Below are 25,921 nucleotides of genomic sequence, written 5' to 3' on the forward strand. Positions count from 1 at the left end.
TGCTTACATCCTAAAGGAAAAAAAAAAAATCTAATAATCTTTTAGTGTATTGACTCCTTTGGACTACTTTTTTTTTTTGTTTCCTTGGCACAGGTGTCTTTCCTATAAATCACTTCCACATTTAGTGTCAACCAGCTTCAGGAATTAATCTGTCTTTGCCAAAAATATAATTGCCTGTGTTTATATTACCTGGCTTTTCAACCCATGTGTTTCTCTTGCATGCTTCTCTTGTAATTGAAACTGCCTAACGACATCATATTTCCAACATTAAGTAATATTAGTTTGATTTGCTTGATTTCAGCTCCACTTTTCTCTCATGCAGAAAGGCAAAAGAATGTAACCTAGAATATTCAGTGATGTCCCATTACATATCTGGTAATAGCTTTCCAGCTTGTGAACTGTTACCTCTTCTTTACATCTGGCGCTAGCCTGAGCTTAATAAATCAGTTATTTTGCTATAGGCAGTACTCTCATGTCATAAAAAAAATGTAGAAATCTCATTCTGGAGTTACCGCTCACTTTGACATAATGCTTTATTTTCCTTTTGGTTGTCTCCCTTCCATTTGCAAGCTTTGGCATAATGACTTCTTTTGGCTTGATGGAGCATCACCCCACAGATAGAGAAAATTCCCTTAACCAGGATCTTTTTTACTACACTCCTCTGCAATTCTTTTGTCCACCTCTGAACTATCTTCATTCAAGCTCCCAATTCTCCTCTTATTTTTAAGCTATTACAAATAATTTATCTATTTTAAATTAAAATGTAATAACCACACAAGCCAATCACACATGATTGCTTTTTAAATGTAATGTTTTGCTGATCAATTTATTTCACTGTGATTACATTTGCTGAAAGATACATTTTGGATAAGATGTATTTTCTAAGTTGAAAATGTTTTTGTATGCACTTCTATGATACGCCATCACGCACAGTTAGACCACACCAAGACTTACTGGCATGGTGCTAGATGACTAGTACTTCTACATTAAAGCTAGTACTAGGAATTTGGCGCTGCTACTCTACTATGGCATTCCTATTATGAACTAAAATTGTTAAATGTATACACTTTTGTATTTGTCTGCTCAGTAACAAAGATTTACTGTCTTTCTCCTTAGGTTCTCTTTCTTATTTTCCAGGGTTCTGGGAGGAGGGTCTTCCCTCACAGGTTGGGTTTTTTTTTCCTGCTTACACTTTGGCACAAGAATTGGCCAGCTTTTGACTTAAATTCAGAGCAAAAACACTATGTTTCACTACTTTCCAGACACAGACCCGTCTCCAGCATCAGCTGCCTCCCAAAAGCTCTCGGACTTCCATAAAGGGAGTTAGCTATCTCTAGCCCATTATTTTCAGTGAAGGCTCAGATGTGTATCCAGCCTTGGCACACTGACCTTGGTGTACACCAGCAGCATCAATCTTTTAGACCAGCGATTGGCCCGCAGCCCTCCTGAAGCTGCCCAAACACTGCTGCCTTCCTTGGAGGGCAGCTGGGCTCACGGGCCCTCGCAGCCTGGGCTCTCCGCAGCCTACACTGCGGACACGCAGGGAAATGCACACACCGTACATCAGTTTGTTCTCCTGGCCTATCCTCTCACTACAGAAATTTTAGCTACTTGGGCATCTGCCTTTGTAGTGGTCTCCAGTCCAGGGCAGGCTGGAGTCTTACCAACAGTAATAACACAAATTCAGCACTGAAACCCACAGATCACTGAAAAATGTTCGTTTTCAAAACACATACCTTTCTAAAGCTTCTCTCTTTATTTTAGCATAGCTGGGGTATGATTTTTGAACATGTGGGACTGACATTTCTCATTGCTACCCTTATAGTGGATCAACTCACCTGAAACAGACGGCATACATTTTTTTCACTTGAAATAGTATTCCTCACACTAGATGCTTGCTCTGTAAATAATATCTGACAAGTGACACAGAATGAGATGGCTACTCTGAGGTAAAAAGGTCATCAGGGATAATTTCCTTTTTCCTCAATTGCAGAGGATATATATGTGCACACCATAATCCCATGTAGCTTACAACAATGCTTTAATTCAGGAAGAGAAATAGCTTTGAACTTTCCCACTGAGCAATGCTTAAGACAATGAAAACCTTCAGCTTCATGGCTCTGAACTTCGCAGGCATACAGAACCGCAGCCAACATTCATGATTTACACCATCTTGCACGTCCCTAAATACTTTCTGGTGATGGCTGAAGTTTTGTTAAGGGTTGATGGGAGACTACTATCAATTACAGGCTCATCTACGCTCTCTTCTGTGGGTCTATTGACTTGGCTTCAGACACAGCCATGTTCTTGGTTTATCAAATGCATTTTCAGAGACTGCTGAGGCAACTCTGAGAACTCCAGGCAGAAAGGATATCGAACAGACCACGCCCACGGACAGCCTGGAGTCATTATTTCAAATGGCAGAGATATAGTTTCCTTGTTCACCGAGAGAGTAAATATTTAAGTGAGATATCATAAAAAAAAAAAAAAAGGGTGCTACACCTGCAAGTTAAGTAACTGATTTGGTCTGGCTTCCTTTAATAATTTTTTTTTTTTTGAGACTGAGGTCCAGACTACACATTAATTATAGCTATGACTAGTATTAAAAAAGTGATATTTGAATGAAAAAAAAAATCAGTTATGGTTCCAAATTTCCTTTTACTATAGGCACAAAAGTAAATGCTTCTTTTGCACATTAGCTACCCAGTCCCTGTGCAGATTGTAGGACTGTAGTGATGGGAAGACCTAAGAGATCACCAAAAGAATCAAGGAAAGTGAATGAGAAATTCTAAAGAAGAGAACAGTCACTTTTCATTTTAAGTGGAATTAAAACACCTCCAAATTCAAAAGACAATTTAGTAATACCTGTGGATATCACTAATTAGCCCACTGAGGTAAAGATTGCTTTGTTATGCATTTAATTGCTTCCATCCTTTCCATCCAGTCTTAGATCTTTCATCTAGTCCTGGGAAGCTCCTCCTTAACTGTGCCACACACTAAGAAAAAGCAGATCATTCCTGGCATATCTGACATTTCCAAGGCACCAGCAGAAGACACCTTTCAAAGACTTTTCCCTGATTATAGTGGAGGATGAGGAATTAAGCTTATTGTTCTGCTTCACCCATTAAGAAGAAACAACATGTGACTGCTGCTAACAGCTTTATGAGGACCTCCTCCAGCTCACCGACCACGGTAGCACTTCCCTCTGTGGTCCCAGCACATCACGCCCGCCGCACCTACCCCCTCCCACCACTGCACCTGCAGGCAACGGTAGCTTGTAAGTAGGAGAAGAACCAAAGCGGAAGTTAAATAGCATTTTGTCTCAGCAGCCCAAACGCTCTCCAAAGAGTTTTTCTACTGGCTATGCTGTGCCAAAAGAAAAATATGGCAAAAGCACATTGCCCAGGACCACCCAAGAGCTACTTGCTTCTGATTTTGAGAATGCGCTGATGGTGTTTCTGTAGTAGTTTCTATCTACTATCTTTGCATGAAAGCCTGTTTGTTAGGATGACTTCATGCAGTAGTCACCCAGTTCTCAATGCTGTCTTCCACCCTGCAAATCACTGAATAAATGAGTGTGGCTAACAAGTGAGCTAGCCAACTAAGGATTTAACACAAATGTGAGTAAATAGCCAAACCTGTGGTCAGGCTGAAAAGATCACCTCTACAGCTGCAAGTGTACTTTTAAAGTACATATTCAGTTTTTCTTAAACCTTAACTTTACAGGCAAGAGTTTACCCTTAGAGTTAACACTTACCTGAACATAATTCAGTGATTCTCTGATTCTAATGTCGTAGACATTGAGTAAAGAAATGCCTACTTTGAGTCTAGAACCACAACAGTAGCAAAGCCTGCACATTCTAGCACATGGATGAAAATTTTTTTCTAATATTCAGGTAGGAAAACAAACCTGCATATTTAATACTGAAGTGAAAGGGAATCCATCAAAATTAGTAAAAAGAAGCACTGGATTAAATCAAATACAGTTGCAATTCTTGTGACAGAAAAAGTAGATTTAGAGTTAATCAAGCAGCAATCAATCAACTGCATTATTAGAAAACAGGATTTTTCAACTGGTTTAATTTCATTACATGCTCTCCTTTGTGTTTTAGTGATGGTGTGATCTGCTGCAGAACCTCTAAGCTTCTCTTCACTGAAATGCCTGATAAATCTACTTATGTGCATGTACAACCACATAGGAATTCAGTAATAAAGAGCCTTGGGATAGGTAACTATGGTGTACAGATGACATGACTAGTCATTTGAAAGAAACCACAGAACAGAGAACGGCAACCAAAAGCCACCATCAGAGGGTTTGCAAAACTTCTGTCTGTAACCACAGTACCCCCCCAAACCCAGGGGAGACTCAGTGCCTTTTCCCAAGGTGGTTTCTCCCCATTAGGATAGAGGCACGTGCAAGAACAAAGCTTGAATTGCTCCAGATCCTGTGGCTATTTCAATCTCAAAGAGAACATGATAAGGCTTGCTTCCAAACACTGCTCAATTCCAGTCAAACCACTTAAATAGAACAACCTCATGTACAAATTTAGGGAAAAAAAAGGATTCAAGTGTGAATTCATTGTATCCCTCGCTTTGCACAGATGAAGTAGCAAAAAGAACTTAAATGACGCATGTATAATTTTGGGACCCTTTTATTTTTCTTTTTTTTTTCTTCTTTTTTTGAACTGGCCCATGGTTTATTTTGACTGGCCCTTATTTTTGACATTGTGTGTCCATGTGTTGTGAATCTCCTGGTGATGGTTTCATTAAAAACCTCTGAATTTGACCTTTTTTATCAGCTTATTGATAACACCCTTTCTCAGGTATACCTAAACCTACTTATGTGGGACTATTCACTGGCAGCTAGTAACAAGCAAGACTCCTGTTAGCACCTGCAAGCAATATTTGCAGATTATAAACAATACCAGCACTTCACCAACACCACTTTGAGGCCAGTGATCAGCTGAAACAGAATTATTGCTTATTTCTACCAGTGAAGAACTGAATGTGACGCATTCAGACACCTCAGGTTGGAATTTCTTTTTTTTTTTTAATTTAAATTTATACCACCATAAGTCTTCCTTACACCAGCTTAAATTTCAATGAGTGCCAAAGATCTACCTCAAGAGGAACAGTAGCTTGTTGGCAGGTACATATTTCTGATGGCAGAATATGTTCCTCAAACAATTATGTCTTATCACAACACTCACTTAAAATTTTCCATCAAACTGTATCATGGGGCCCTTTTAAAATCCTCTCATTAATGATGGTTATGTAAGTACCATTAGATGTGAGACATTCCCATACTGCTTATAGGAGTCGTGACTTAATTCTATTACAATTACTCCACCATTTCTGTAATCACTCCTGACAATTTACTTTTTGTTTTGTAAAACATTATTGTCTGCCACAGGAAAAAAAAAAAAAAAAAGATGATATTTTGTTTGTCATTGCAATCTGATTGGAAAGGTGTTATTAATTAAATGTTGTACACAGTTATACTTGAAAACTTACTGACAGCTCTTGGGAGAAGATATATTAGTGAAGACAGTTGTTATTTAGGTCTCTGAGGCAACACAGAAAGACTAATAAATCTTCCACACATTCCTGTGAATTAGGCAGATAGTATTCAGCATTTGCAGGGAATAGTTTGGATTTTCTTCGGACTTTTATAGTGACTGGCGTGGCTCAGTGTGGTCCATGGTGCTAGCAGCCACTAGAAAAGAACATTTCATTTGCTTTATCACAGCAGGTGAGATACACAAGGAGCAGAACTGAGAAGTCACTTCTGTCACAAGACACAATACAATGTTCTGGTTTAGTACCTAGGCTGAGCTTTTTTGCCAAAAAGAGGAGGGAAAGACATTTCACTAGAGCTGGAATTTTCATTTTCTGTTATTTTTTTTTGCCATCAGAAGTGTTACATGCAAAGAAAATATTATTTTACAGGATAAATAAGTAGAAACAGCTACAAAATTCCAGCCGTCGATAATGAGAGTTTTGACCAAGTCCCTTACCTAGCAACAAGTTTCCTTTCATGGAAGTTATATTGGTAGTCCCCCTTCTCATGTTAATACTTCTGTTCTTATCTTCTGAGCAGAGAGAAGGCCATCTCACACGCAAAGAGGAGTGAGATTATTCCAATAAACTTGATTTTTATTTTTTTTTTAGCATTTTCACTATAGTCCCCATAGGGTTATAGGGAATTTCATCAAGAAAGAGGTTTTGAAAGTTCTTACCTTGGTCACAGAGGAACATAGTGAATTTAAATTTTCTACCTCAATGTGCTCTTTGAGCTGGGGCTGTGGCTTCTGAGTACTCTGAAGGTAAATGTGATGTGATTAGGGATCAAATTGCTTCGTAAGGAAAAATTCATTAGAGTCAGGGTAACTGCTTAGAATGCAACATAAACAAACAGGTCTGTGTCAATATTTTGACTTTGTGTAAACAATTCAAGCTGTATCACTCTGGAGATAATGATACATAATGCTGTTTAAAACGCTCTGAAAGGGTTTTACTGAATTAATCTGCATTTGAGTTCTGTAAGAAAATTGGTCTGTGCAGTGGAAAAATGTGAACTTCTGTGCTCCTGCTGAATATGATTCTAACAAGGTCTGGAGCTTCCAGAAAGCATCCTGGGAAAGGGCTTCACTACTACTAGGCAAACGGGCAAAGAACGATTTTCAGACCCTGGGCCATCTTTAATCCAATTCACAGAGTTTCAGAAATTGGTGTGTATGACAGATTGGAATATATGATTTTGTCCAAGTAAGTATAAACGAAGTATTTCTTACAACTCTTGACGCTACATCTCCAGGCAAACACTCTTCCTCCTTTTAGCAACGTACTGAGTTCAAGCCTGGAAAGTACAGCGATTAGAGTTTTAAAAGTCTGCTAATAAAACTAAAGGAAAGCAATCTGTACATAGGAGTTTATTTAGATGCCCACAAGTTTTAAATCATTCCCCTTTATATCTCAGCCCACTGGATATCTCCTCCAACTGAATTACCATTGGGTTTTACAATGTGATATACAAAATGAGCTGACATTATGATTTACAAACATCCTTTGAGTATCATATAAAACACAACTGTTTCCCTTATTATACAATCATTAGGGCAATGCAAATATAGTCAATACATTAGTAGGTGAAAATGATGGGGCATTTTAAGAAAATAAATTTAACTTTACCACATAAACCTGTTAGATAAAGAAATCTTGTTTAAAAAATGGCAATAAAGTTGTCTGAATGATTGCAAGTAATTTTTATAATGTTTCGCCAGTGTCCCCTTATAAGAAACATAACAGTACATCCTTCAAAAGACAATGAATTTTTTCACTGTATAGTCACACTTGAATGTTATTAATCAGTTTCACATTTTCTGCATGAAACTATGAAAAACTCACAAATGTAGACTTTCCAAACTGTAGCCACTATACTTATTTCTGCACTCTTTTCCATATACTCAGTATGTTTAATTAAATAAACAAAAAACACTACACAAATGAGCAGAACAAAACACAACAGCACGTTAAAAAGGTGACATTTAAGCTGTAGATGCCATCATTGTAGAAATATATTCTCATTCTAATGCCACAAACTTTCTAGCCTCATGAAAAAAAAATAGACATTAGCTGAAGAGAATCTAAATTCTAACTTTGATACATGGCTGAAAGTGTTAATTTTTATTTCTGTCTAAACTTAGGTACTAAACAACACTGTGTTTGTGGTAAATTTAAAACTACTTTTTTTTTTTTTCCCAAACGTTATAAACTATGAAAAAAAGAAAATCTGTTTCTGAGCTGCTAATTGGGTAAAAGTTACCACGTGTTAAGGTCTCCTGTCCCGCCTGTCGCTGGTACAGGTGCTTCTGCACTTTATCATTATGGTGGTAGTAACTGAGAATGGCAGACATCATTTTGACTGTAAATACAAAAAAGGAAAAATTCTGAAGTCAATGATGTTATAATTGAAAGCAAATTCTAACCTAGTTAAATTAAATTATATCATCTTAAGGCTCTCTGACTGTTTCAGCACTGCACAACCCAGAGGGATTATATCCTTTTCCAGCACTTGCAGTTTCTCTTGCAAAACAGAATACTGATAATGACTGGTAATTCTTTCCTGAATATGTGTTGAATTGGAGGTGGAATGCGGTTTTAGTTCCATTTCTTACTATAGGAGCCTTGCTACTGCTCCGCATCTTTGCAGAAGAAAGTGCTTTTTTTTTTGCCATTTCATTAAGTTCATGGCATTTCATTTTATAAATTTTTAAGACAGACTTACTTTGATTACTTCCATTCTGTCCAATCAAATATACCTTTGAATGTTTTAAAATGTTGGACAGCTGTGAAATATAAGTGCTATGCAATTTGACTGTACATACATACATATTTTCATAAATACATCTGACAGGGACCTTGGAACTAAGTGTGTGATATCATGGGACAAAATCACAACAGGCTGTCTTATTTGTAAAATCTAGATCCAAAGTAAGAAGAGCTGAATTCTATCATGTGGTCAATACACAAATTTAAACGAAAATACAGCATTTAGTTTACCCATGAAATAATTTAAACATATTTGCAAATGTCTTGACAGGAAAAGTGTGTAATTTACAACACTGAAAACTTTTAACAACCATTGACTTATATGTGCTGTACTGTAAGTCACCCAGACAAGGCTAGCAAGGATGAGCATAGTGATAGGTCCCAAAGGCAACTCCCAAACATCTTCCTCGTGCGGAGACTTTGGTAATTGTCTGTTGTATAAAACACCAACGCATACGACTTCATTTCAGGTGTTCACTTCATCGGTTTTCCTCCCTCAGCACAGTCCAGTCTGACTACGTCAGTTATTGTTGAGACACTCTAAATCCACTGAGCAGCAGACGTTCCCATTCTGCACAGACAAACAAGCAGGTGTCAGTCCCCTCTACAGAACAAGTCACAAAGAGCAAAGGGGTTGGTGGCACACAGAGATAGATGCATCTCTGACACATCTACTGCATAAAAAAAATCTGCTTAAGCCATCATCTCAAGGTGTCCTCATCTGTCCCAACTGTGGTGGCTTTTTGAGGAGGTTGGCTTTGCCAGATAGCACTGAACTGGCCTGAACTACACAAGAACTACAAACCTGGATGTGAAAGCCTCAGTGATCCCTATAATAAAAAACAGAACAGTAATGCCAAGAAAAATGATTTGATTTGTTTTCTCCCATGCAAGAAACTTAATGGACAGAGTTTTTGATCCGATCCACGCAGGGAAGCTTTCTGTCTGCCTGAAATAAGCAGATAATTCAGATTCTTGATTCATGGCAGATATGCATGGGGGCAGGGAAAAACCCATAAGGCTTTGGAGTTCAATTTATTATTAAATATCTTGGCTCCATGCAGCCATTTACAAAATTTTCTTATGTATTAAGAGCAACCACCAAAACCTCAAGTGAGCAATATTTTTCCTCTTTTTAAAAAAAAAAAAAAAAATCTAACACAAACCAATAGGAAAAACTGTGAAAAAAAAATGACAGAAAAGCTACCTTCAGTAATTTCAAGCCCTGGAGCATCAGCTTGGTTTCCCACAGTGAACAAAATAACTTCTTACATAACCCAAACCAACATTTTTATAATTCTGATATTAGTGCAGTGGGGTCATCACTGTATGGAAGAGGGCAGACAGACTGCATTTCTGTGTTAGAGCCATTGGATCAAATCCATCTTGACGAGATCAGGGAACAGAAACTGCGACATTCCCTTCCCACTTCTGCTGTGGGAGTGCCTTCATCTCCAAGCTGGAATGCATTTCTCCTTGTGTACTTGTTAGTGAAACTTTTATTAGTGTTTTTGCCTTTGTTTACTAGCTCTAAAACACATTTTTATGAACAGCCACATTAGGCAATTATTGAAATATTAGCCTAGATTCCTACTGAGAATGCCTGAAGGCAGAGTTGCACTAGGATATTTCATATCTGCGCTCAACATTTTCAACAAGCACAGAATTGTTTTGGTTCCACCCTGCAAAACACAAAAGGCACACATTCTATATAGGCTTCTGCTCTTGGGTCTCATTTACTTCCCCAAGGTCTGAATGTGAACTTTCAAGGGCAGAAACTGACTCTGATTTTATGCAGCAACATATATTTCCATGACCATTCTACCTCGCCCATCGTACCTTGCATTTGCAGGTTGTACAAGGAGATCCCACCATTGTCCATACAGCACCACTCAGTCTTGTGATTCCGTAACCATCCAGACAGGTTTTCCTGATGTCGTAAGTGATGTTGTCAGCCAGACAGGGGTCACTGACACAGTGGGGACAGCACTCTCCTTCTGACATGGCTGTGTACTCGCAGTTTAGATTCGGGCACAGAAGAGGCCAACAATCCACCTCTCCTTCCTGGAAAAATTGAAGCAAAGCTCGTTAATTTGCCATTTATTAGCTACCAAGGAACTTTGCATCCTGTTGAATGGAAAAGTTTTATTTTGCCAAAATTGAAAAAACTTGATGGATCAGCTCTCAGTTTGGTTGATCATACTGAGCTGAAGTTTCCTAAATATAACAGCATTTGGTTGTTTCTTGACTAAACAACAACAGTGTTATCATTGTTAGAGAAGAACTTCAGTTCTTTTGAGTTTTTAAAGGCAGCATTAAATACTGAGTTCCAGCGTCTTCCATGAACCATATTTTTTGCAGCGATCGCCTCGCAGACTCGTGTCCTCTTTCTGTGTTTGGTCACACAAACGTCTCTGCGGGATCACAGCAACTGTTTAAATAGAGAGCTAACACTGCAGATAGATGTAGGCTGGTGTGTTTGAGAAGCACTGAACATCAATCTAACTAGCTACAGCCAGAATTGATTTTACTGTCAACTCCTAAAGGAATTGTTAGAGCAGTACCAGTTACGTTCCACTGAGCAATTTTATTTTATTATTTAACTTTGTAAAAAAAGCAGTTTAGTAGATAGAAACGTGAAGAAGAGAGAATAATCAGGTCACTTCTGCAGAGTATTTCTGTAGGATCCTGTCGTAGTTCAGCCCCGATCAGGACCAGACTATGCAGTCTGTCTCTCGCTCCCCCCACCCTCCAAAAGAATAGGGGGAGATGATATAAGAAAAACGGCTCAAGGTTTGAGATAAGGACGGGGAGAAATCCTTAAAGTTACCGTCACAGGCAAAACAGATTCGACTTGGGGAAAACTATTCATTTATTTCTAAAATTAGCAGGAGAATGAGACAGGGAACAAGATAACCTCCCCCCACCCCTCCCTCTTCCCGGGCTTAACATTATCTCTACTACCTTCCCCTCCCGAGTGGCACGGGGGGCGAAAAGGGAATGGGGGTCGCGGTCAGTTCATCACGCGTTGTTTTACGCCACTGTATCATCGTCAGGGGAAGAACTCCTCGCATTCCTCCTCTGCTCCAGCGTGGGGTCCCTCCCACGGGCCACAGTCCTTCGTGAAACTGCTCCAGTGTGGGTCATCTCTTCCACGGGGTGCAGTCTCTCCAGAACAGCTGCCCCAGCAGGCCCTCCACAGGCCACAGCCTCCTTCAGGCCTCCACCTGCTCTGGCGTGGGGTCCTCCACGGGCTGCAGGTGGATCTCTGCCCCTCCGTGGACCTCCATGGGCTGCAGGGGGACAACCCGCTCCACCATGGTCTTCACCACGAGTTGCAGGGGAATCTTGGCCAGGAGCCATATTACTCCTCCCCCTCCTTCTTCACTGACCTTGGCGTCTGCAGCCGTTCCTCACAACAGGCTGGCAGACATCTCTCAGGATCCTTTTTACATCTTATTCACTTCTCATCTCCTCTCCACTTCTTGCAGCCGGGCCGGGCCGAGTTGGGCCCAGTCGGCTGCCCGGCGGGAGGCCAGAGGGTGAGGCCTGCAAGGCCCATGAGGCTCGCGCCTCCCCCTCTGCACCTCTGCCCCCGCTCAGCTGCTTCACATCTTCTCCTCCTCTTTTTCCTGTTTTCCCCTACTTAAATACGTTATCGCAGAGGCGTTATCACGGGACATTCTGCTACCAATTGGCTCGGCCCTGGCCAGCAGCGGGTCCGCCCTAGGCCCGGCCGAGTCCACTGAACAAAGGGGAGCGACTTCTAGCAGTTTCCTACAGAAGCTACCACCTTAGGCCCCCCCTCACTAACAAAACCAGAACAGATCCGCATGTCTAAAGTTAACCTGCAAAGGGCTCCAATAACTCACACTATGCTACTCTACAAGCACTTCAGATGTTGATTACACCACACACTGCACAGAAGCTTACATGTAGCACTGATTTAGTGCACCGCTGTCTTCTAGCTCTGTATGTTTGTTAACCCAATCATAAAATCAGGCAAAAAACCGCTGACTAGAAATTATGTACCCCTTGTAAAACACCTCACATCCAATATTTGCCACTGCTGCTGGCTGCAAATGTTTCTTGGTGTTCTCTAGCAAACATCAAAAAAAAAAAAAACCACCAAAAAAACTTAGAAGAATATAAAATACAATACTTACTGCTGTACATTATGGATAATTAACTCCTAATAGTAACATAGCTTTGAATGTAATTTGTTTCCTGATGCTCAGACATCTCTTGATTAATATCATATATAAAGACAATGTTATACAGACAGCTATAAATGTAAAACTGATAATTTTAATGAAGTTCATTGCTGCACTAATTAGTATATCTGTGTAAAAATTAAAGCTTTACGGAAATAATCTACAGTGCCTACTGAGAAAATAAACGTTCTTTATTTCGCATGTTTGTCTAGTAATTTCAGTTTTCTATACCCTTCTTTTTTGGTTAAGTTTTGCTAATTCACCACGTGGCACCAGCACTCCATTTGCTGAGTGAAAAAAAAAGAATTGCATTGTCCATTTTGATAAGTTAGGTACACCAGATGATGTAATTAAAAGCTGAAAAATCCTCCAACCAAATCCACTGCATGTGAAAAAAATTTTTAAGAGTCATCTAAAGATGAGGCGACCTTAAAAAGTTATCAAAAGTAGACTAATGCTAAAATTAATACAGTTTCAAGGTTTCCAAGCTTTTGTCAAGTTTTTCCCTTTGTTCATTAGACCTACTTATTCAGCAGTAAGAGGAAAAATGATGCTGTAGCTTTCAGTTCTCTGGTGCTCTGCAAGTGCTTTATCACCATTCCCAGTCTGAAAAGCACATGAAGAGAGCACCAAGAGCCTGCCTCCAAGTACACTTTTTACTAAAATCACAATCCTTATTATTCTTGCTCCCTTCCAAAACACTTTACCCATACCAGGCAACGGCACTGCTGACAGCTGTAGGTCCAGTTGTCCCCACTGCGGTAGAGCTTGTGCCCAGTTTGGTCGAGGCACTGGCTGGTAACACGAGTGTCGCACTCTGGGCAGCAGAAGAGATCGGCGCTGGGGTTCTCGCAGTCACAGGCTGTCCTTCGGCAGAAAATCCTCCCGTCCTGCGAGGATACATTGCCCTGATGTCAATCACAAACTGCCAGACAGCAACCCGGATCAGATCACAGGGTATAAACATCAAAGGACATGTCTTTGCCATATCAGGAAACATTAAGTTCTTAACATATTTGATGTTACCATCAACAAGGACTGGATCCTGCCAGTTGTGAGTAATAACTCAAACACCAGTATTGCCCCAATTTCTATCAGCATATGGATCCAACACTGTCTGAATCTGCGAATACTGTTTTCCTGTCTCCAGCTAATTGAATTTAAAAGAAATCAGTATCTCAGAAGAAATATAGTGAAGCAATTTCATATCTCATTGGTTATATCAATGAACTCTTCAAGCAGTTGCCACTCTAATACATATAATATTTATTTAGCACTATTTTGCTGTATCACTGTGAAGAAAATAACTTGAATAAATAAATTGAAGTTATGAAGGTGGTCCCTTTAACTTCATAGAACATTACAGCAAAATCACAGTAGCACTAATCATTCTTCACTCTGAATTCACCACTCGTTCTGTTCCACATCTGTACATCAGCTTAAAGCTAAATGGACTTATTATCATCCGTTATAATTCAGTTCACATATTAAAGAAGGCCTGTACTCCACAGGCTCTCCAAAATATGACTTTGCTAAATATTTGCTCACAGTATTAGATGGCTTATTTTGATAAGGACCATTAAACAGAACTGTTCGATATAAACAGAAGAATTGCTTCTGCATGTAAAGAGAAAAGGGTATATTCTCTCTGCATCATAGGAGAACAAATTGATTCTAATTCTAGTCATGAGAATTGGACAGATTATCATGTTTGAAATCATACTCCTTACTGTAGGTGAGCCAACATACTGATAGGCCACATAGAGACTGGGAATTATTAAGAATTTTTGACATGAACTTCTTTTGCATTCAATGCTATTTGTTGGATTAGTCGTTATTCAAGCAAAGTGTCCCCTGAAGCCAATTTGAAGGTAGGGCTGTGAGAGGGATGAAGTTCTATTCTGCTTTGGATCACAACCCTACAATTCCTAAAATGACTCCGCTCATTTCATAGCAGTTTTTCCATATTGTCATCAGAACCTTGTTCTGAGTCTATAAACCTGTATCCGACGTCAGAAGGAAAAGGTTTTTTTCATTGTCACCAAATAAAGGGACACCTATCAAAGCAAGGGAATTTATTTCCTCTTGATCCTTTAAAAAAAAGTGATTACCAAAAAGAGTGACCATAGCCCAGAATGTCTTTTCCACAGGCAGGCAAAATAGCTGTAACCACAGCATGGAGCATGGGAGGTTGTTTTGATGGTATTTTGATCTAGGAATCTGTGTTTGGCTCTTGTTTTTAAGCACAGCCAGTCCTGCCCACAATGCAGCATGTACAAAATCAGCATCAGGGAATCACAATACCCATGTCAGTCAGTGTCACTGATGCATTTCATCACAGTTTTGAATTGAATGGAATATCACTTTCTGTGGTAAGAATAATTAAAATGATTTCTTAGGCCTAACAAGGGAAGCTGAAGAGAACACAGAATTACACAAATGTAGAACACATGCTAGAATCATAGAGTAGAATCACAGAATGGTTTGGGTTGGAAAGGACCTTTAAAGGCCATTCAGTCCAACCTCCTTGCAAGCAGCAGGGACATCTCCAACCAGATCAGGTTGCTCAGAGCCCCCTCCAACCTGGCCTTGAATGTTTCCAGGTATGGGGCATCCACCACCTCTCTGGATAACCTGTTCCAGTGTTCCACCACCCTCACTGTAAAAAACATCTTCCTTATATCTCGTCTGAATCTACTTTCCTTTAGTTTAAAACCATTACCCCTCATTGTATCACAACAGACCCTGCTGAAGTTTGTCCCTATCTTTCTTATAAGCCTCCTTTAACTAATGAAAGGCCACAATAAGGTCTCCTCGGAGCCTTCTCTTCTCCAGGCTGAACAACCCCAACTCTCTCAGCCTGTTCTCACAGGAGAGGTGCACCAGCCCTCTGATCATTTTTGTGGCTCTTCTCCGGACCCTCTCCAACAGGTCCATGCTAGCTTAACATGAATCTGAACTGCTTCTGCCAACCACAGGGCATAGGACTAGATTGCCCTACAGTCTTTATTCAGTTTTATATAAAATTAAGATAACTAAGGTTTCTCTACTTGTGGCTAGTTTGCCGCTTTAGCTGTGGGAGAAGGAACAAACAAGCTTTATTTCCTTACTCAGCAGTATGAGTAAATCGTAAGGTAACGAAGACTGGCAGTGGCCTGTTTCATTAGCCACAGGTCCAGCCAGGTCAAGACACAGTGCTGGGAATAAACCCTTTCTGCCAAAACCAAAAAAAGAAGTCATCCTCCCCTTTCAGCAAGTGGTGGAAGGAGAGAGCCGAAAGCCTTCCCTGATGGAGAGTTATGACTAAATCTCTATTCTTACAGTTGGAAAAGCACAACCATCTTCCACCCCTTGCTGAGGATGGACACGAAGCACCAGCTCAGCACAAAAGCTCTGCCAGGCTGACTGGCTCTGGGCACGTGGGGCTGTGCCAGGCATTTGGGCAACCCAATGCCCTCAACAACGGCAGTCTCTGTCTTCTCCATAATGGAGTGCTGATTCATAATGGCTAACAATAACCTGTCTGCTTAGTTCCAGTTCCATTTCCAAGCTTTCAGGATTAGTTTGCAAATTCCCCTTTCAGCTGGCAACAGTGCTGGTAGTTCCACGCTTCTCTGAGCTCCCGTGCTGTTACCTCTGGGGAGCAGGTAACCTTTTACGTTGCCTTTACTCTCTGTATTTCAGAACACCGACAAAGCCTGATGATTTTGCCAGAGACCTTTTGGTAATCGTAATACACTGCTACTCTCTTTATTCTTTAAGCATCTGTGTTTTATCTACAACCTCATTAGTTCCATGCCTTTCAAAAAACATTTTTATCCCTATACTGCAGTGACACAAAGCCTCTTAAGCTGCAACACATCACTTGCATCTTTGCAGCTCCATAGTAGCACCGAGAAATATACAGAAAATTGAGAAATATATAAAAGGCAACTTATTTTCTTTCAGTGGGTAATTACATATAGAATCTTATTAGTACCTCTCCCTCCTTGAATTAGTACCTCTCCTCACTGAATCAGTTCTACATGCTTCATAAGCATCAGTGGTACAAACACAAAATTGTTCTTACCAAAGGAAAAAACTGACACACAAGGGAATTGCTGTAAAGGGTGACTCAAGTTTCCACAGAGCCCCAAAGTCAATCTGGACAGAAATCAGACCCTACAGAAACCAAACCACCAAATCATTCTCACCATCAGGAACATGCTTCACCTCAGCATAACCCCCTGTTCCCACTGCTGTGCTTATCCCCCAGGCTTTTTTTATATAGGGAATGAAGGGTTGTCTTAATTAGAGGACAGACTCAAAAGCCCAGATATAGCCAGGCTAAGTTTTTTAGTGGGAGAGAGAAACAGCTCCCCAACTCCCATCAAATTTCTACTGGTCTTGTGTATTAAATTCACAAGAGTTCAGGAAAATGCCTGTAGAAAACACATAAAATATACTCACAGTACGGTATTTATTTATAGTTTTGAGAATTTGTTTTTGTAAGCTTTATATTTACTCGGATGAATGAGGATGCTTTGAAGAGACCGGGGTCTGTGAAACACCAAAACAATCCTCTGTGCTTCAGTAACGACGCTTTGCTTCATTATGTAACTGAAGTAATATAATTTCTCATATTCCATAGTATCCTACTCCACACATAACCTTACTTAATGAACTTCAAAGTAAAGTAAGGTATTTAATTTACTTTGTACTAGATTTTAAGTTAAAATATTTTCAAGATGGGATCTATGTGTTTCAGCCACTGCACAAAATATATCCGTCTGATCTTTCCTAAAATAAGCATAACAAAAGAAAAGCCAAAAGAAAACATATTATTTTAAATCTGAAATGCTGATTTGTCTCCTAGATAAAACAAGTGAGTAGGATAATTTCAAAGTTCAAGTAAGAAGGATAAGGAATGATTTAGTTACACTCTGCCCTTTCCTCACTGAAAAGCGAGCAGGCTGCAAAAAGGTCAAGCAGGGCTACCTCCCTGTGCAACTGCATGAAAAAGGACAGAGTCCTGCAGCAGGTTTGAGAAGTACTCTGGTGTATTGGAAACTACCACAGTTTATAAAATATGTTTCAAGAACATATTTCAATAAACACTGAGGGAAGACTTTACGTCCTGCCTGGGATATTACAGACGAGGAGCTCACCCTGTTTTCCCTGTTCTATAGACAAGAACTTGGCTCTTGAAACAAGGCAGCTTGTTTGTGAAATGAAATCCAAATGTTAATTCACAGAGGGGAAAAAAGAAATGGAAAGTGAGGAAGAGATAAAGGAAAAGTCATAGCAACAAACAGTGCCAGGATTAGTTTAAAACAGTTAATAATTTTCTATATTTTCATAAACTAGTAAGAACATTCAACATAAGAAAGAAGTGCAGTAAGAAATGGCAAATAAAACAAATAACAAGCAATCTAAAATGGGAATACTAATAGTTATAATTCTGCAAAGGGAGACCAGATGTCTTCACATATATTAAACTGTTTATTCTATTGACTGGAAATCCTTTCATAAGCCAGCCAGTTCCCCAAGATTACAATAAAAGCTTGACATATATTCAGTGGAGTTGTACACTTCAGCTTCTGAAGGGAGGAGCTTTAGAGAGCTTGAGGCTACTTGAAGTAAAAAATATAGCCACCAACAAGAACATATTCTCTTTTGAGCCCCAAACGGCAATGTACTTTATCGGTTCTATTCACTCCAAAGTCTTGATTATCCCTTCCGCTATATTATTGCAACACAGAAAAGATGAGGCTTTCAGCTTCTTGCCACTTCAAAATAACTCTTCCCCCTTCTCCTCCCCAAACCCTTTAATGCTCTTCTGGCTCATCAGCACTGAGACACGGGGACTGATAGGCCACTTCCCATGCTCTATGTTCAGCTCTTCACAGTGGCCAAAATATCGTTTTACTTAGACTTATGCAAGGGCAAATAGTATTCTGCTCTATCTAAGGACAGCTTTACCAGTGCTATGAATGCATCGGGTCAAAGTGGCCATAAAAGACCAACCATTTTTCAGATTGCTGCATTTCTAAAATTCTTCAAATTTCAATGACAGCATTTCTATTTTAACTAGTGAAAATGAAGAAAGCAGAGTCAAATGTTCTTTTAACTTGGTTACCACACTCAGAAAAGAACTGATAATTTCGGGGGGGGGCGGAACAAAAAAAATACCAAACCTGATCTAACATTAACTCTAAAGTAGATCTACTTATACTACACCTGGCTTCTCCAAAGGTGCAGAGAGCTGCACTTGCTCAAGTGAGAGGGCTGCCAACGTAGCCAAGCTGGGATGAGGAGGAGAAAGCTGAGCTTCACTCTTCTTCACTTGAGGAAATAAAGCGCCTGCTGTTACATCCTCTAAACTTCGGCTCATGCTCAGGCCTTCCTTCTCACCCAGTTAATTCATGTATATTCCAAGTAAAGGGATACACCACCAACAGGAAGATGGTTGACTACAGTACTTGTCCTGACAGATGCATGTGAAATAGAAGTTGAAAACAGTTTTCAACATTTCCAGTAAGCGTGCTGATCGCCTGCACGTTCTGTTAAAGGGCAACACAAGATGCTCAATCAAGGCACACTACGAGTGGCTCTGGCCCACGGGCTGATGTGGTAGAAGCTCAGCAGGATTAGCCAGGATTCAGTTGTGTCCGTGGTTGTGCAAAATAAGGAAAAAGGTGACTTCTCAGAAGAATTTCCCCATCACAGCTTCAGTGCCCACAGCAGAGCTTACCTTTTGCCTCAGTGCCTTGGGCTTAGGCTAGTATTTTTGCCAACACTACTAGCAGTGCAATACTGGGTTTCTGACACGAGCCCAGAGAATTAAAAGACTCTTGAAACCCAGACCAGCTGGATCTCACCTTGCAGGAACAAACGGAGCATCTGTCCTCCCTCAGGGTCCACACCTGTCCATTCCGCTTGAAGCCGCCTTCATGGGGACAGTCTCCAGTGCAAGATGGTCCAGACGTACAAAGGCAATCGAACCCTCCGGCCAGGTTCACACAGGCTGAATCGTTCCAACAGGTGTGGGTCTTTAAGGCACACTCATCAATATCTGCAAAACAGTAGACTTATAATGCTATGGACATCTTTTTTAACAGGGCAAATTTTATTTTTGTATTAAGTAATTACTGTTCATCTGCCTTGCTGGTGGAAGAGGTTGCCTTCCTTCTGACAGCTTCCATATTTACTTGCTAGACATCAAACACTGATTCTTTCAGGTTATTCTTCAGTGTTTGTTTTGATTCCACCAAGAATTCTTAAACTAAAAAATTAAGCCAGCAGGCTTAATTGTAAATGCTGAGTCTGACATACCTAGTGGAACTATATATCAATGACAAACTTGAACATTCAGATGAGGCTGCATAGTTACTTCGCAGTGACTGGAAACTAGTGAACAATCAGAGTGACTTTCTGTCAGTCAGACCACTCTGTTCTGGATTTTGCACCAAAATAGAAGGCCATTATACTTCAGAAGTTCCTAGCATGATCAACTTTTCCCATACTAAAAGTGGTCATTTGTATCTTTTTCCCATTGCTGAAAGGTATATGTGAATTTAAAAAAAAAAGGAAAAAAAAAAAAAAAAAACCCCAAGCAGAGGCACCTTACACAGGAAAAAAGTCTTAGAACAAAGCTATGAAGGAAAAGTATGATTTAGCAATGACACAAAGAAATAGGTAACAAAAAATCATGATACACTAGAGAAAAGTGAATCTCAGAATCCTATTAAAATTGCTTTTGGAGGGTAAAATATAATTATGTAATATGAATTTATCTAGGGATTCTTTTTCTAGCAGTGAAAGCTATGAGATTTTTAAGCACATTGTGAGAAACAGGTATTTCTTTCAGAAAATAACTTTGGACTGTTCTTAAACAATATATTGACATTTTCCAGATAAAATACCAGTATACTGGTGGGAATCTCTTGTTCCAACACTAACAATGAAAACTGTAAGCAACAGTGGGAGGAAGGCTGGAGAAGAAAATCCTTTAGTGGTTTGTGATGGTTTCTATCATGAAAATTCCAGAACACTATTATCTTAATTCAGAAATTACAGGGAAGAATCCTCATGCTTACCATTTAAAATTACCTAATTGCTAGCATGAAATTTATAACTGTTTAATATTACTCGAGTACTTTTAATTCCTTTGTAAAACAACAAATTTTAAAATTCAATAGAATTTACAAAGAAAATTACGTAAAGTCTAACTTAGGTGGGATGCGGTGGCTAGTTGCCCTATTTTTTGGACAATTACCATGGGTTCAAAAGTGATCTCCTCAGAAAACTAGAACTTTAAAAGATGTTAAAAATTCTCTCAACATGCTGAAGGAAACTCTCTATAACAATCAAATAATGAAATTCCCTCTGACTCATTTAGTAAAATTCCCAATTTCAACTCATAAATAGTCCAGGAACAAGTGGAAATGTGGTAGCGTCCTTGGATTTGATCAACTGCAAAATCAGCCTGCACAGCTGAGTCAGGGGCCTGGGCTAGCAGAAAATGGCTGTCCCTCTCTGCTTATAGACCCAAAGGGAAGCTGGAGACAATTACACTGCAGAAGGGCTTCACTCCTGGGCTAACCTGTGGGCAAGTCCTTTTTCAGAGATGTTCCCAGTTGGCTGATAGCATGATTCAATTGCTTTTCACTCAGACTCCCCTAAAAATTGTGTGTTCTGCTGCCCAGGCAGTCTTAATTACAAAAAAAAAAAACAAACCAAAAAACATTATTGCTCTAATGCATAGCTTCACACTACTGACTGCTTGAAAGTTCCACTATCAGTGGTGTAAAAGGCACTGCACTAAGAGAAATAGAAACTTGTTGCTCATTGTTTGGCAAATGCCAGAGAATCACAGGAGGTAAAAACCATGAAGAGTGACATGAAGATAGCTATCATAGAATCACAGAATGGTTCGGGTTGGGAAGGACCTTTAAAGGACATCCAGTCCAACGCCCCTGCGGTGAGCAGGGACATCTCCAACCAGATCAGGCTGCTGAGAGCCCTGCCCAGCCTGACTTTGACCGTCTCCAGGGATGGGGCATCCACCACCTCTCTGGGCAACTTGTTCCAGTGTTTCAGCAAAAAAAAAATTCTTCCTTACATCTAGTCTAAATCCACCCTCTTTTAGTTTAGCTATGAATGAACTGGTACAAGTTATACCCAAACAGCTACCGTAAGACTTAAAATCTTATTTAAAATATCCCATTTTCCCTTCAATAGACTTTGACTTGTATTTTATGTTGAAGACAAAAGTTTAAATGAAGCATTCACTTTGTTTTTGGTGATTTCACCAAGCATCATCAATATTCTCTTACCCATCATATTAAGGGCTCCCTGAATAGCATATATATAGGATGTAGCAGGATCACAGCGTAGATTAGAAGGGTAGCTTTCATAGTTCGAAACTAAAAGGATTTCACAGATGAATATAAAGCCATGTTGCCTACAAAGTTCCATGTAATTGCTTTACTTATGACACAGAAATCTAATTCTGTTTCCATGTAATTTAACAGATTTATGGAAAGCCAGATGTTAGCAATTATAGAAACTAACATTATTCATATTCTCAGTAGTACAGATCTGTTCACCCTCCACAAAGCCAACTTAATCTGTTATACATATCCAAAAGGGAAGAACACCCTATTTACCTACTGCTACTGCTGTTCTCCATTCAGCACACATAAAAAGGACGCTCCCATTAAGAGCAGCCCAAACTGGTAAATGGGACATTCTTGACAAAGAAACCAATCAAGCAAAGCTGAGTAACATTGCATGAACACAAATTCCTAATTGCTACTGAGCTTCCTCATTTTTTTTCATTCTTTATGCAAATGATGGTTTCTTATTATTTTATGGCATTTATTATTAAGAAGTTTTAGTCATTAATCAAACATAAAAGTCTTGGACACTGCACTCATTTCCAGCTGAACTTTTAATAGAGCTAATTTTCTGAGAACATCCCTTTGGCAGTTTTGTCTTGTCAGTGACTGCATTTCTAAAAGTCAGAACAAACAGCCAATGTTCCCAGTAACTTGAGGAAAAGAAGTTATAACCATAACATGTTTTTGTTCCTTCTACTCTTTCAGCCTCAAACTAGATTGGGGGGTGGGGAAGGAAAAAATCACAGACAAATACTCCCATATTTTTAGCTCAAGAAAATATTTCAGTTTAATACAGATCAAATGGACTCGCTAATGTTGACATGAGATCAGCATGTAGAGACTATGCAAAACATGAAGGAAAGTACTCATATTTAGTGTGAAATTTCTCTTAACAACAGGAATCAATGTGTCTACTTAGGTGTTGAAAAATTATCCTAGTTTAAAATTCTGAACATGTCCAAAACAATCTTCTAATGAATATGAAAATCGTATGATAAGACTCTTGCATATAGATTATTTTTACATTATTGAAATTCTTGCTCAGCTCAAATTTTCCACACTCCCTTCCCTTCATATTTCGTTTGCTTTTCCACAACTGCTCTCATAACATGTGGGCCCAAAACTGGAACATTTGACAGGCAAGGCGAAACTGCACACAAGCCTTGTTTCCCATTATAACAACACTAGGTAGGAAGAAGATGAAATATTCATTCTTAAATCAGGCAACTTTTAAGAGCAACAGGCAAGTACATAAGTGAAACAGCAAGGAGACTCCTTAGTCTTTCCCTATATTTAACAGAAGAACATGTCTGTCGATTTTTTGGTGCAACTTTCTTGCACTCTGTCAACCTGTGAAAACAATCTCATTTGCACACTTGGAACAGGACTTGGCAATCTTATTCCTTATATTGAGATAATCTGTGGCATAAACTACTAATTAACCCAAATAAAAGTGGCAGAGCTTTCCTTCCCCACTCCCCACAGTCCCTTTTCAAGGAAAAGTGAGGATACAGTGGAAATTACATAATCAGAAACTTGCTTGTAATGCTAGCCTTATGATATTTTCTATCAAGAACATACAGCAAACAGCAAAGACATGCCGCCTGAAACATTGCACAGGACTATCATCAAGATCTTCATTCTTCAAACACGCCCAATCTGAGCTTCTTTAAACAAACATGTGGCAACAAGTAACTGATCATGTATTTTAGCCACGATGCAACTAGTCACATTTTGTGGACAGGAAAAGAAAGAAATCAAACCACCCAAGACATGCTCATTCCCCAATATACTCTCAAAGTACATAAAGATAGCTTGGTAATGCGGGCAGACAAGAAATCAGAATCAAAAGGGAACAGAATAATCCCCCTGAGATGCAATTTCCTTTTCCATCCTTTTTGACTGTAACGAGAAGTAATTTGCCTCGGATACTATGAGAGGTCCCATGGCCACTGTATTTGAATGGGGTATAAGACAAGCATGACTGTACATATCAACACAAGTTCATTAACTTGATTTCACTGAAATTTTAAACCAATCCCTAGCTACTTCATTTCTTAGTTTTCAAGGCTCTTCAGGTTTTAATGGTATGACTTTTCTATAGCACCTTAATAAATGTGTGCAAGTCATGCAGTATGGTGCTCTGTAATATCATAATAAGCTCTTGCAGAAGAACGAACCCTACTAATGCGCTGATTTTAACTGTTATGGTACATTAAACCGTTACAGTATAATGTTAACGTAAAAAATGTGTGCTGGACTCCTAAACCAATGTATGTACAAGTTAACTAAACACTGTTTTGACATATTATTTTTCACAGGCAACTTGTCAATTAATGTATTTGCCTTCTTTCTAAATCAGAGTGATTTGGACTCCTCTTTGGGAAAGAAAAAAAAAAATCACTAAACAGATTCATTTTTAGTTAGAAAATATTTTATGATAGTACTTTTATTCTATAGAGGTATAATGGTCTATTAAAGAACATTGCATAGTAAATTAGATTCTGAATATAAGATTTACTAATGCTTTCTAGAAATATAGAAATGACTAAACACAATTACCTTGAAGACACGTAATGCAACTTTCTCTCAGAATACAAGAATCAGAATTTACTAAATGGAAAGTAAGCAAGATAATTTTTATTTTGCAGGACAAAAACCACAGACATGGACTCTAATATTATGAGCTTTAAAAAATTCTATGAATAACAGAAGAAAGTTATAAACCAGCAGGTTCTAGAGTTGGTCTTGGATAATTTGCACCACAGGGAAACCCTTCTCTCTACATACCACCTAACGACAGAGAGAAAAGCAACTCTCAGGCATATAGGAAAACTTTCAAAGGATGGGCCTAGCTTTGTGCTTGACACAGAAAGGGGGCAAAATAAACAAAAAAAAACAAACCTCTTTTTCTCTTACTTTCTAATCTAGGTAACAGACAACACTATAGCACACTATGGACTATACGAAAGCTTCAGGACTTGATTTTAAGCCCATTCAGACTTGACCCTCAAAAACATTGCTGCACCCAGCTTTTCTGGGAGCCTAACACGTGGAGTTTTCTCTCACAAGCTGCTGACTCCTACTTTTTCCCTGCTTTCTTTTCTCCACAGCTACTCCAACCCTGCAGCGAGGTCCAGCTACACAACCTTTCAGGATGAAATATATGATGAATCCTATGGGTTTTTGGTAGGAGGAGGATCCGTGTTAAGCTTCCCCTACAAAATTTGCACTGATTCTTAAAGAAAATTTAAAAATAAGCAACTGGCAGGGACTGCTGCCTTTGTTGTTCTTCCTTCTGTGCTTGCAAGTCACAATGTAGAGAATCAGAAACATGAAACATCATGAGAAAAACAGAATCAGGAATTCTGTACTCCAAGGTCTGAACAGCTCTCTACAGACTGGAAGCATCTCACTGAAAGAGAGACAGAGATTGAAAAGTAAAATTTAATTGGCTTTTATTTTTGTGCTGTAGATAGGACCGAGCTTTGTGGGACATTATTAACTTCCCAGAACACAGCACATTTTTGCCAGTTTTTCCGTTCTTTTGGTTCTGATAATCTTAAAGATTATCACTGAAAATTCAGTGGTGAGGGTTTATTCAATGACTACCTTACGAGGCAGCAGTATTTGTCAACGGGTTCTCAGCACAGGGAAAAAACAATGTACGCCTGTTGATTCAATATGGTATCAGTAGCCAGTAGTTAATACTGGGATATGTATCATCGGACAACTCACAGTTCTCTATAAAGTATTTTCGTTTGTTTACCTTAAAGCATAGTAAAGCTCCTATTAAAAAAGTTAAAAAAAAAAAAATCAACCCAGCAGCCATAGCCTATGTGTTTTAATTGCCAAGTAAACTTTGGTACCAATTTAGTACAGCAATTGCCTTTTGTCTGCAAGCAGTATTCTTAATAACATACTGTGAAAGGCCAGCATCTCATAAAAACGCTACTGCTGGAAATTAAATTACATTCTCTTAATTCGAGCCTG

At 39.3% G+C, this 25,921-nt stretch overlaps 1 protein-coding gene across 3 annotated transcripts in view; it reads right to left on the reverse strand.

Moving 5' to 3' along the window:
- Positions 1 to 6,919: 6,919 nt before the first annotated feature.
- The window catches only part of NELL1 (neural EGFL like 1), a 304,499-nt gene continuing 285,497 nt past the window's right edge, over positions 6,920 to 25,921 (reverse strand). For all 3 annotated transcript variants that reach the window (XM_086749374.1, XM_086749375.1, XM_086749373.1), the window contains 4 exons: positions 19,406 to 19,599; positions 13,259 to 13,435; positions 10,171 to 10,395; positions 6,920 to 8,902 (listed from right to left, as the gene is read on the reverse strand). In XM_086749374.1, the coding sequence (XP_086605500.1) occupies positions 8,852 to 8,902; positions 10,171 to 10,395; positions 13,259 to 13,435; positions 19,406 to 19,599 (647 nt within the window). In that variant the 3' untranslated portion in view covers positions 6,920 to 8,851. The remainder of the gene's footprint in view (positions 8,903 to 10,170; positions 10,396 to 13,258; positions 13,436 to 19,405; positions 19,600 to 25,921) is intronic.

The sequence above is a fragment of the Chlamydotis macqueenii genome, chromosome 5, assembly GCF_036417535.1.
Source record: "Chlamydotis macqueenii isolate bChlMac1 chromosome 5, bChlMac1.mat, whole genome shotgun sequence".
Classification (NCBI taxonomy): domain Eukaryota; kingdom Metazoa; phylum Chordata; class Aves; order Otidiformes; family Otididae; genus Chlamydotis; species Chlamydotis macqueenii.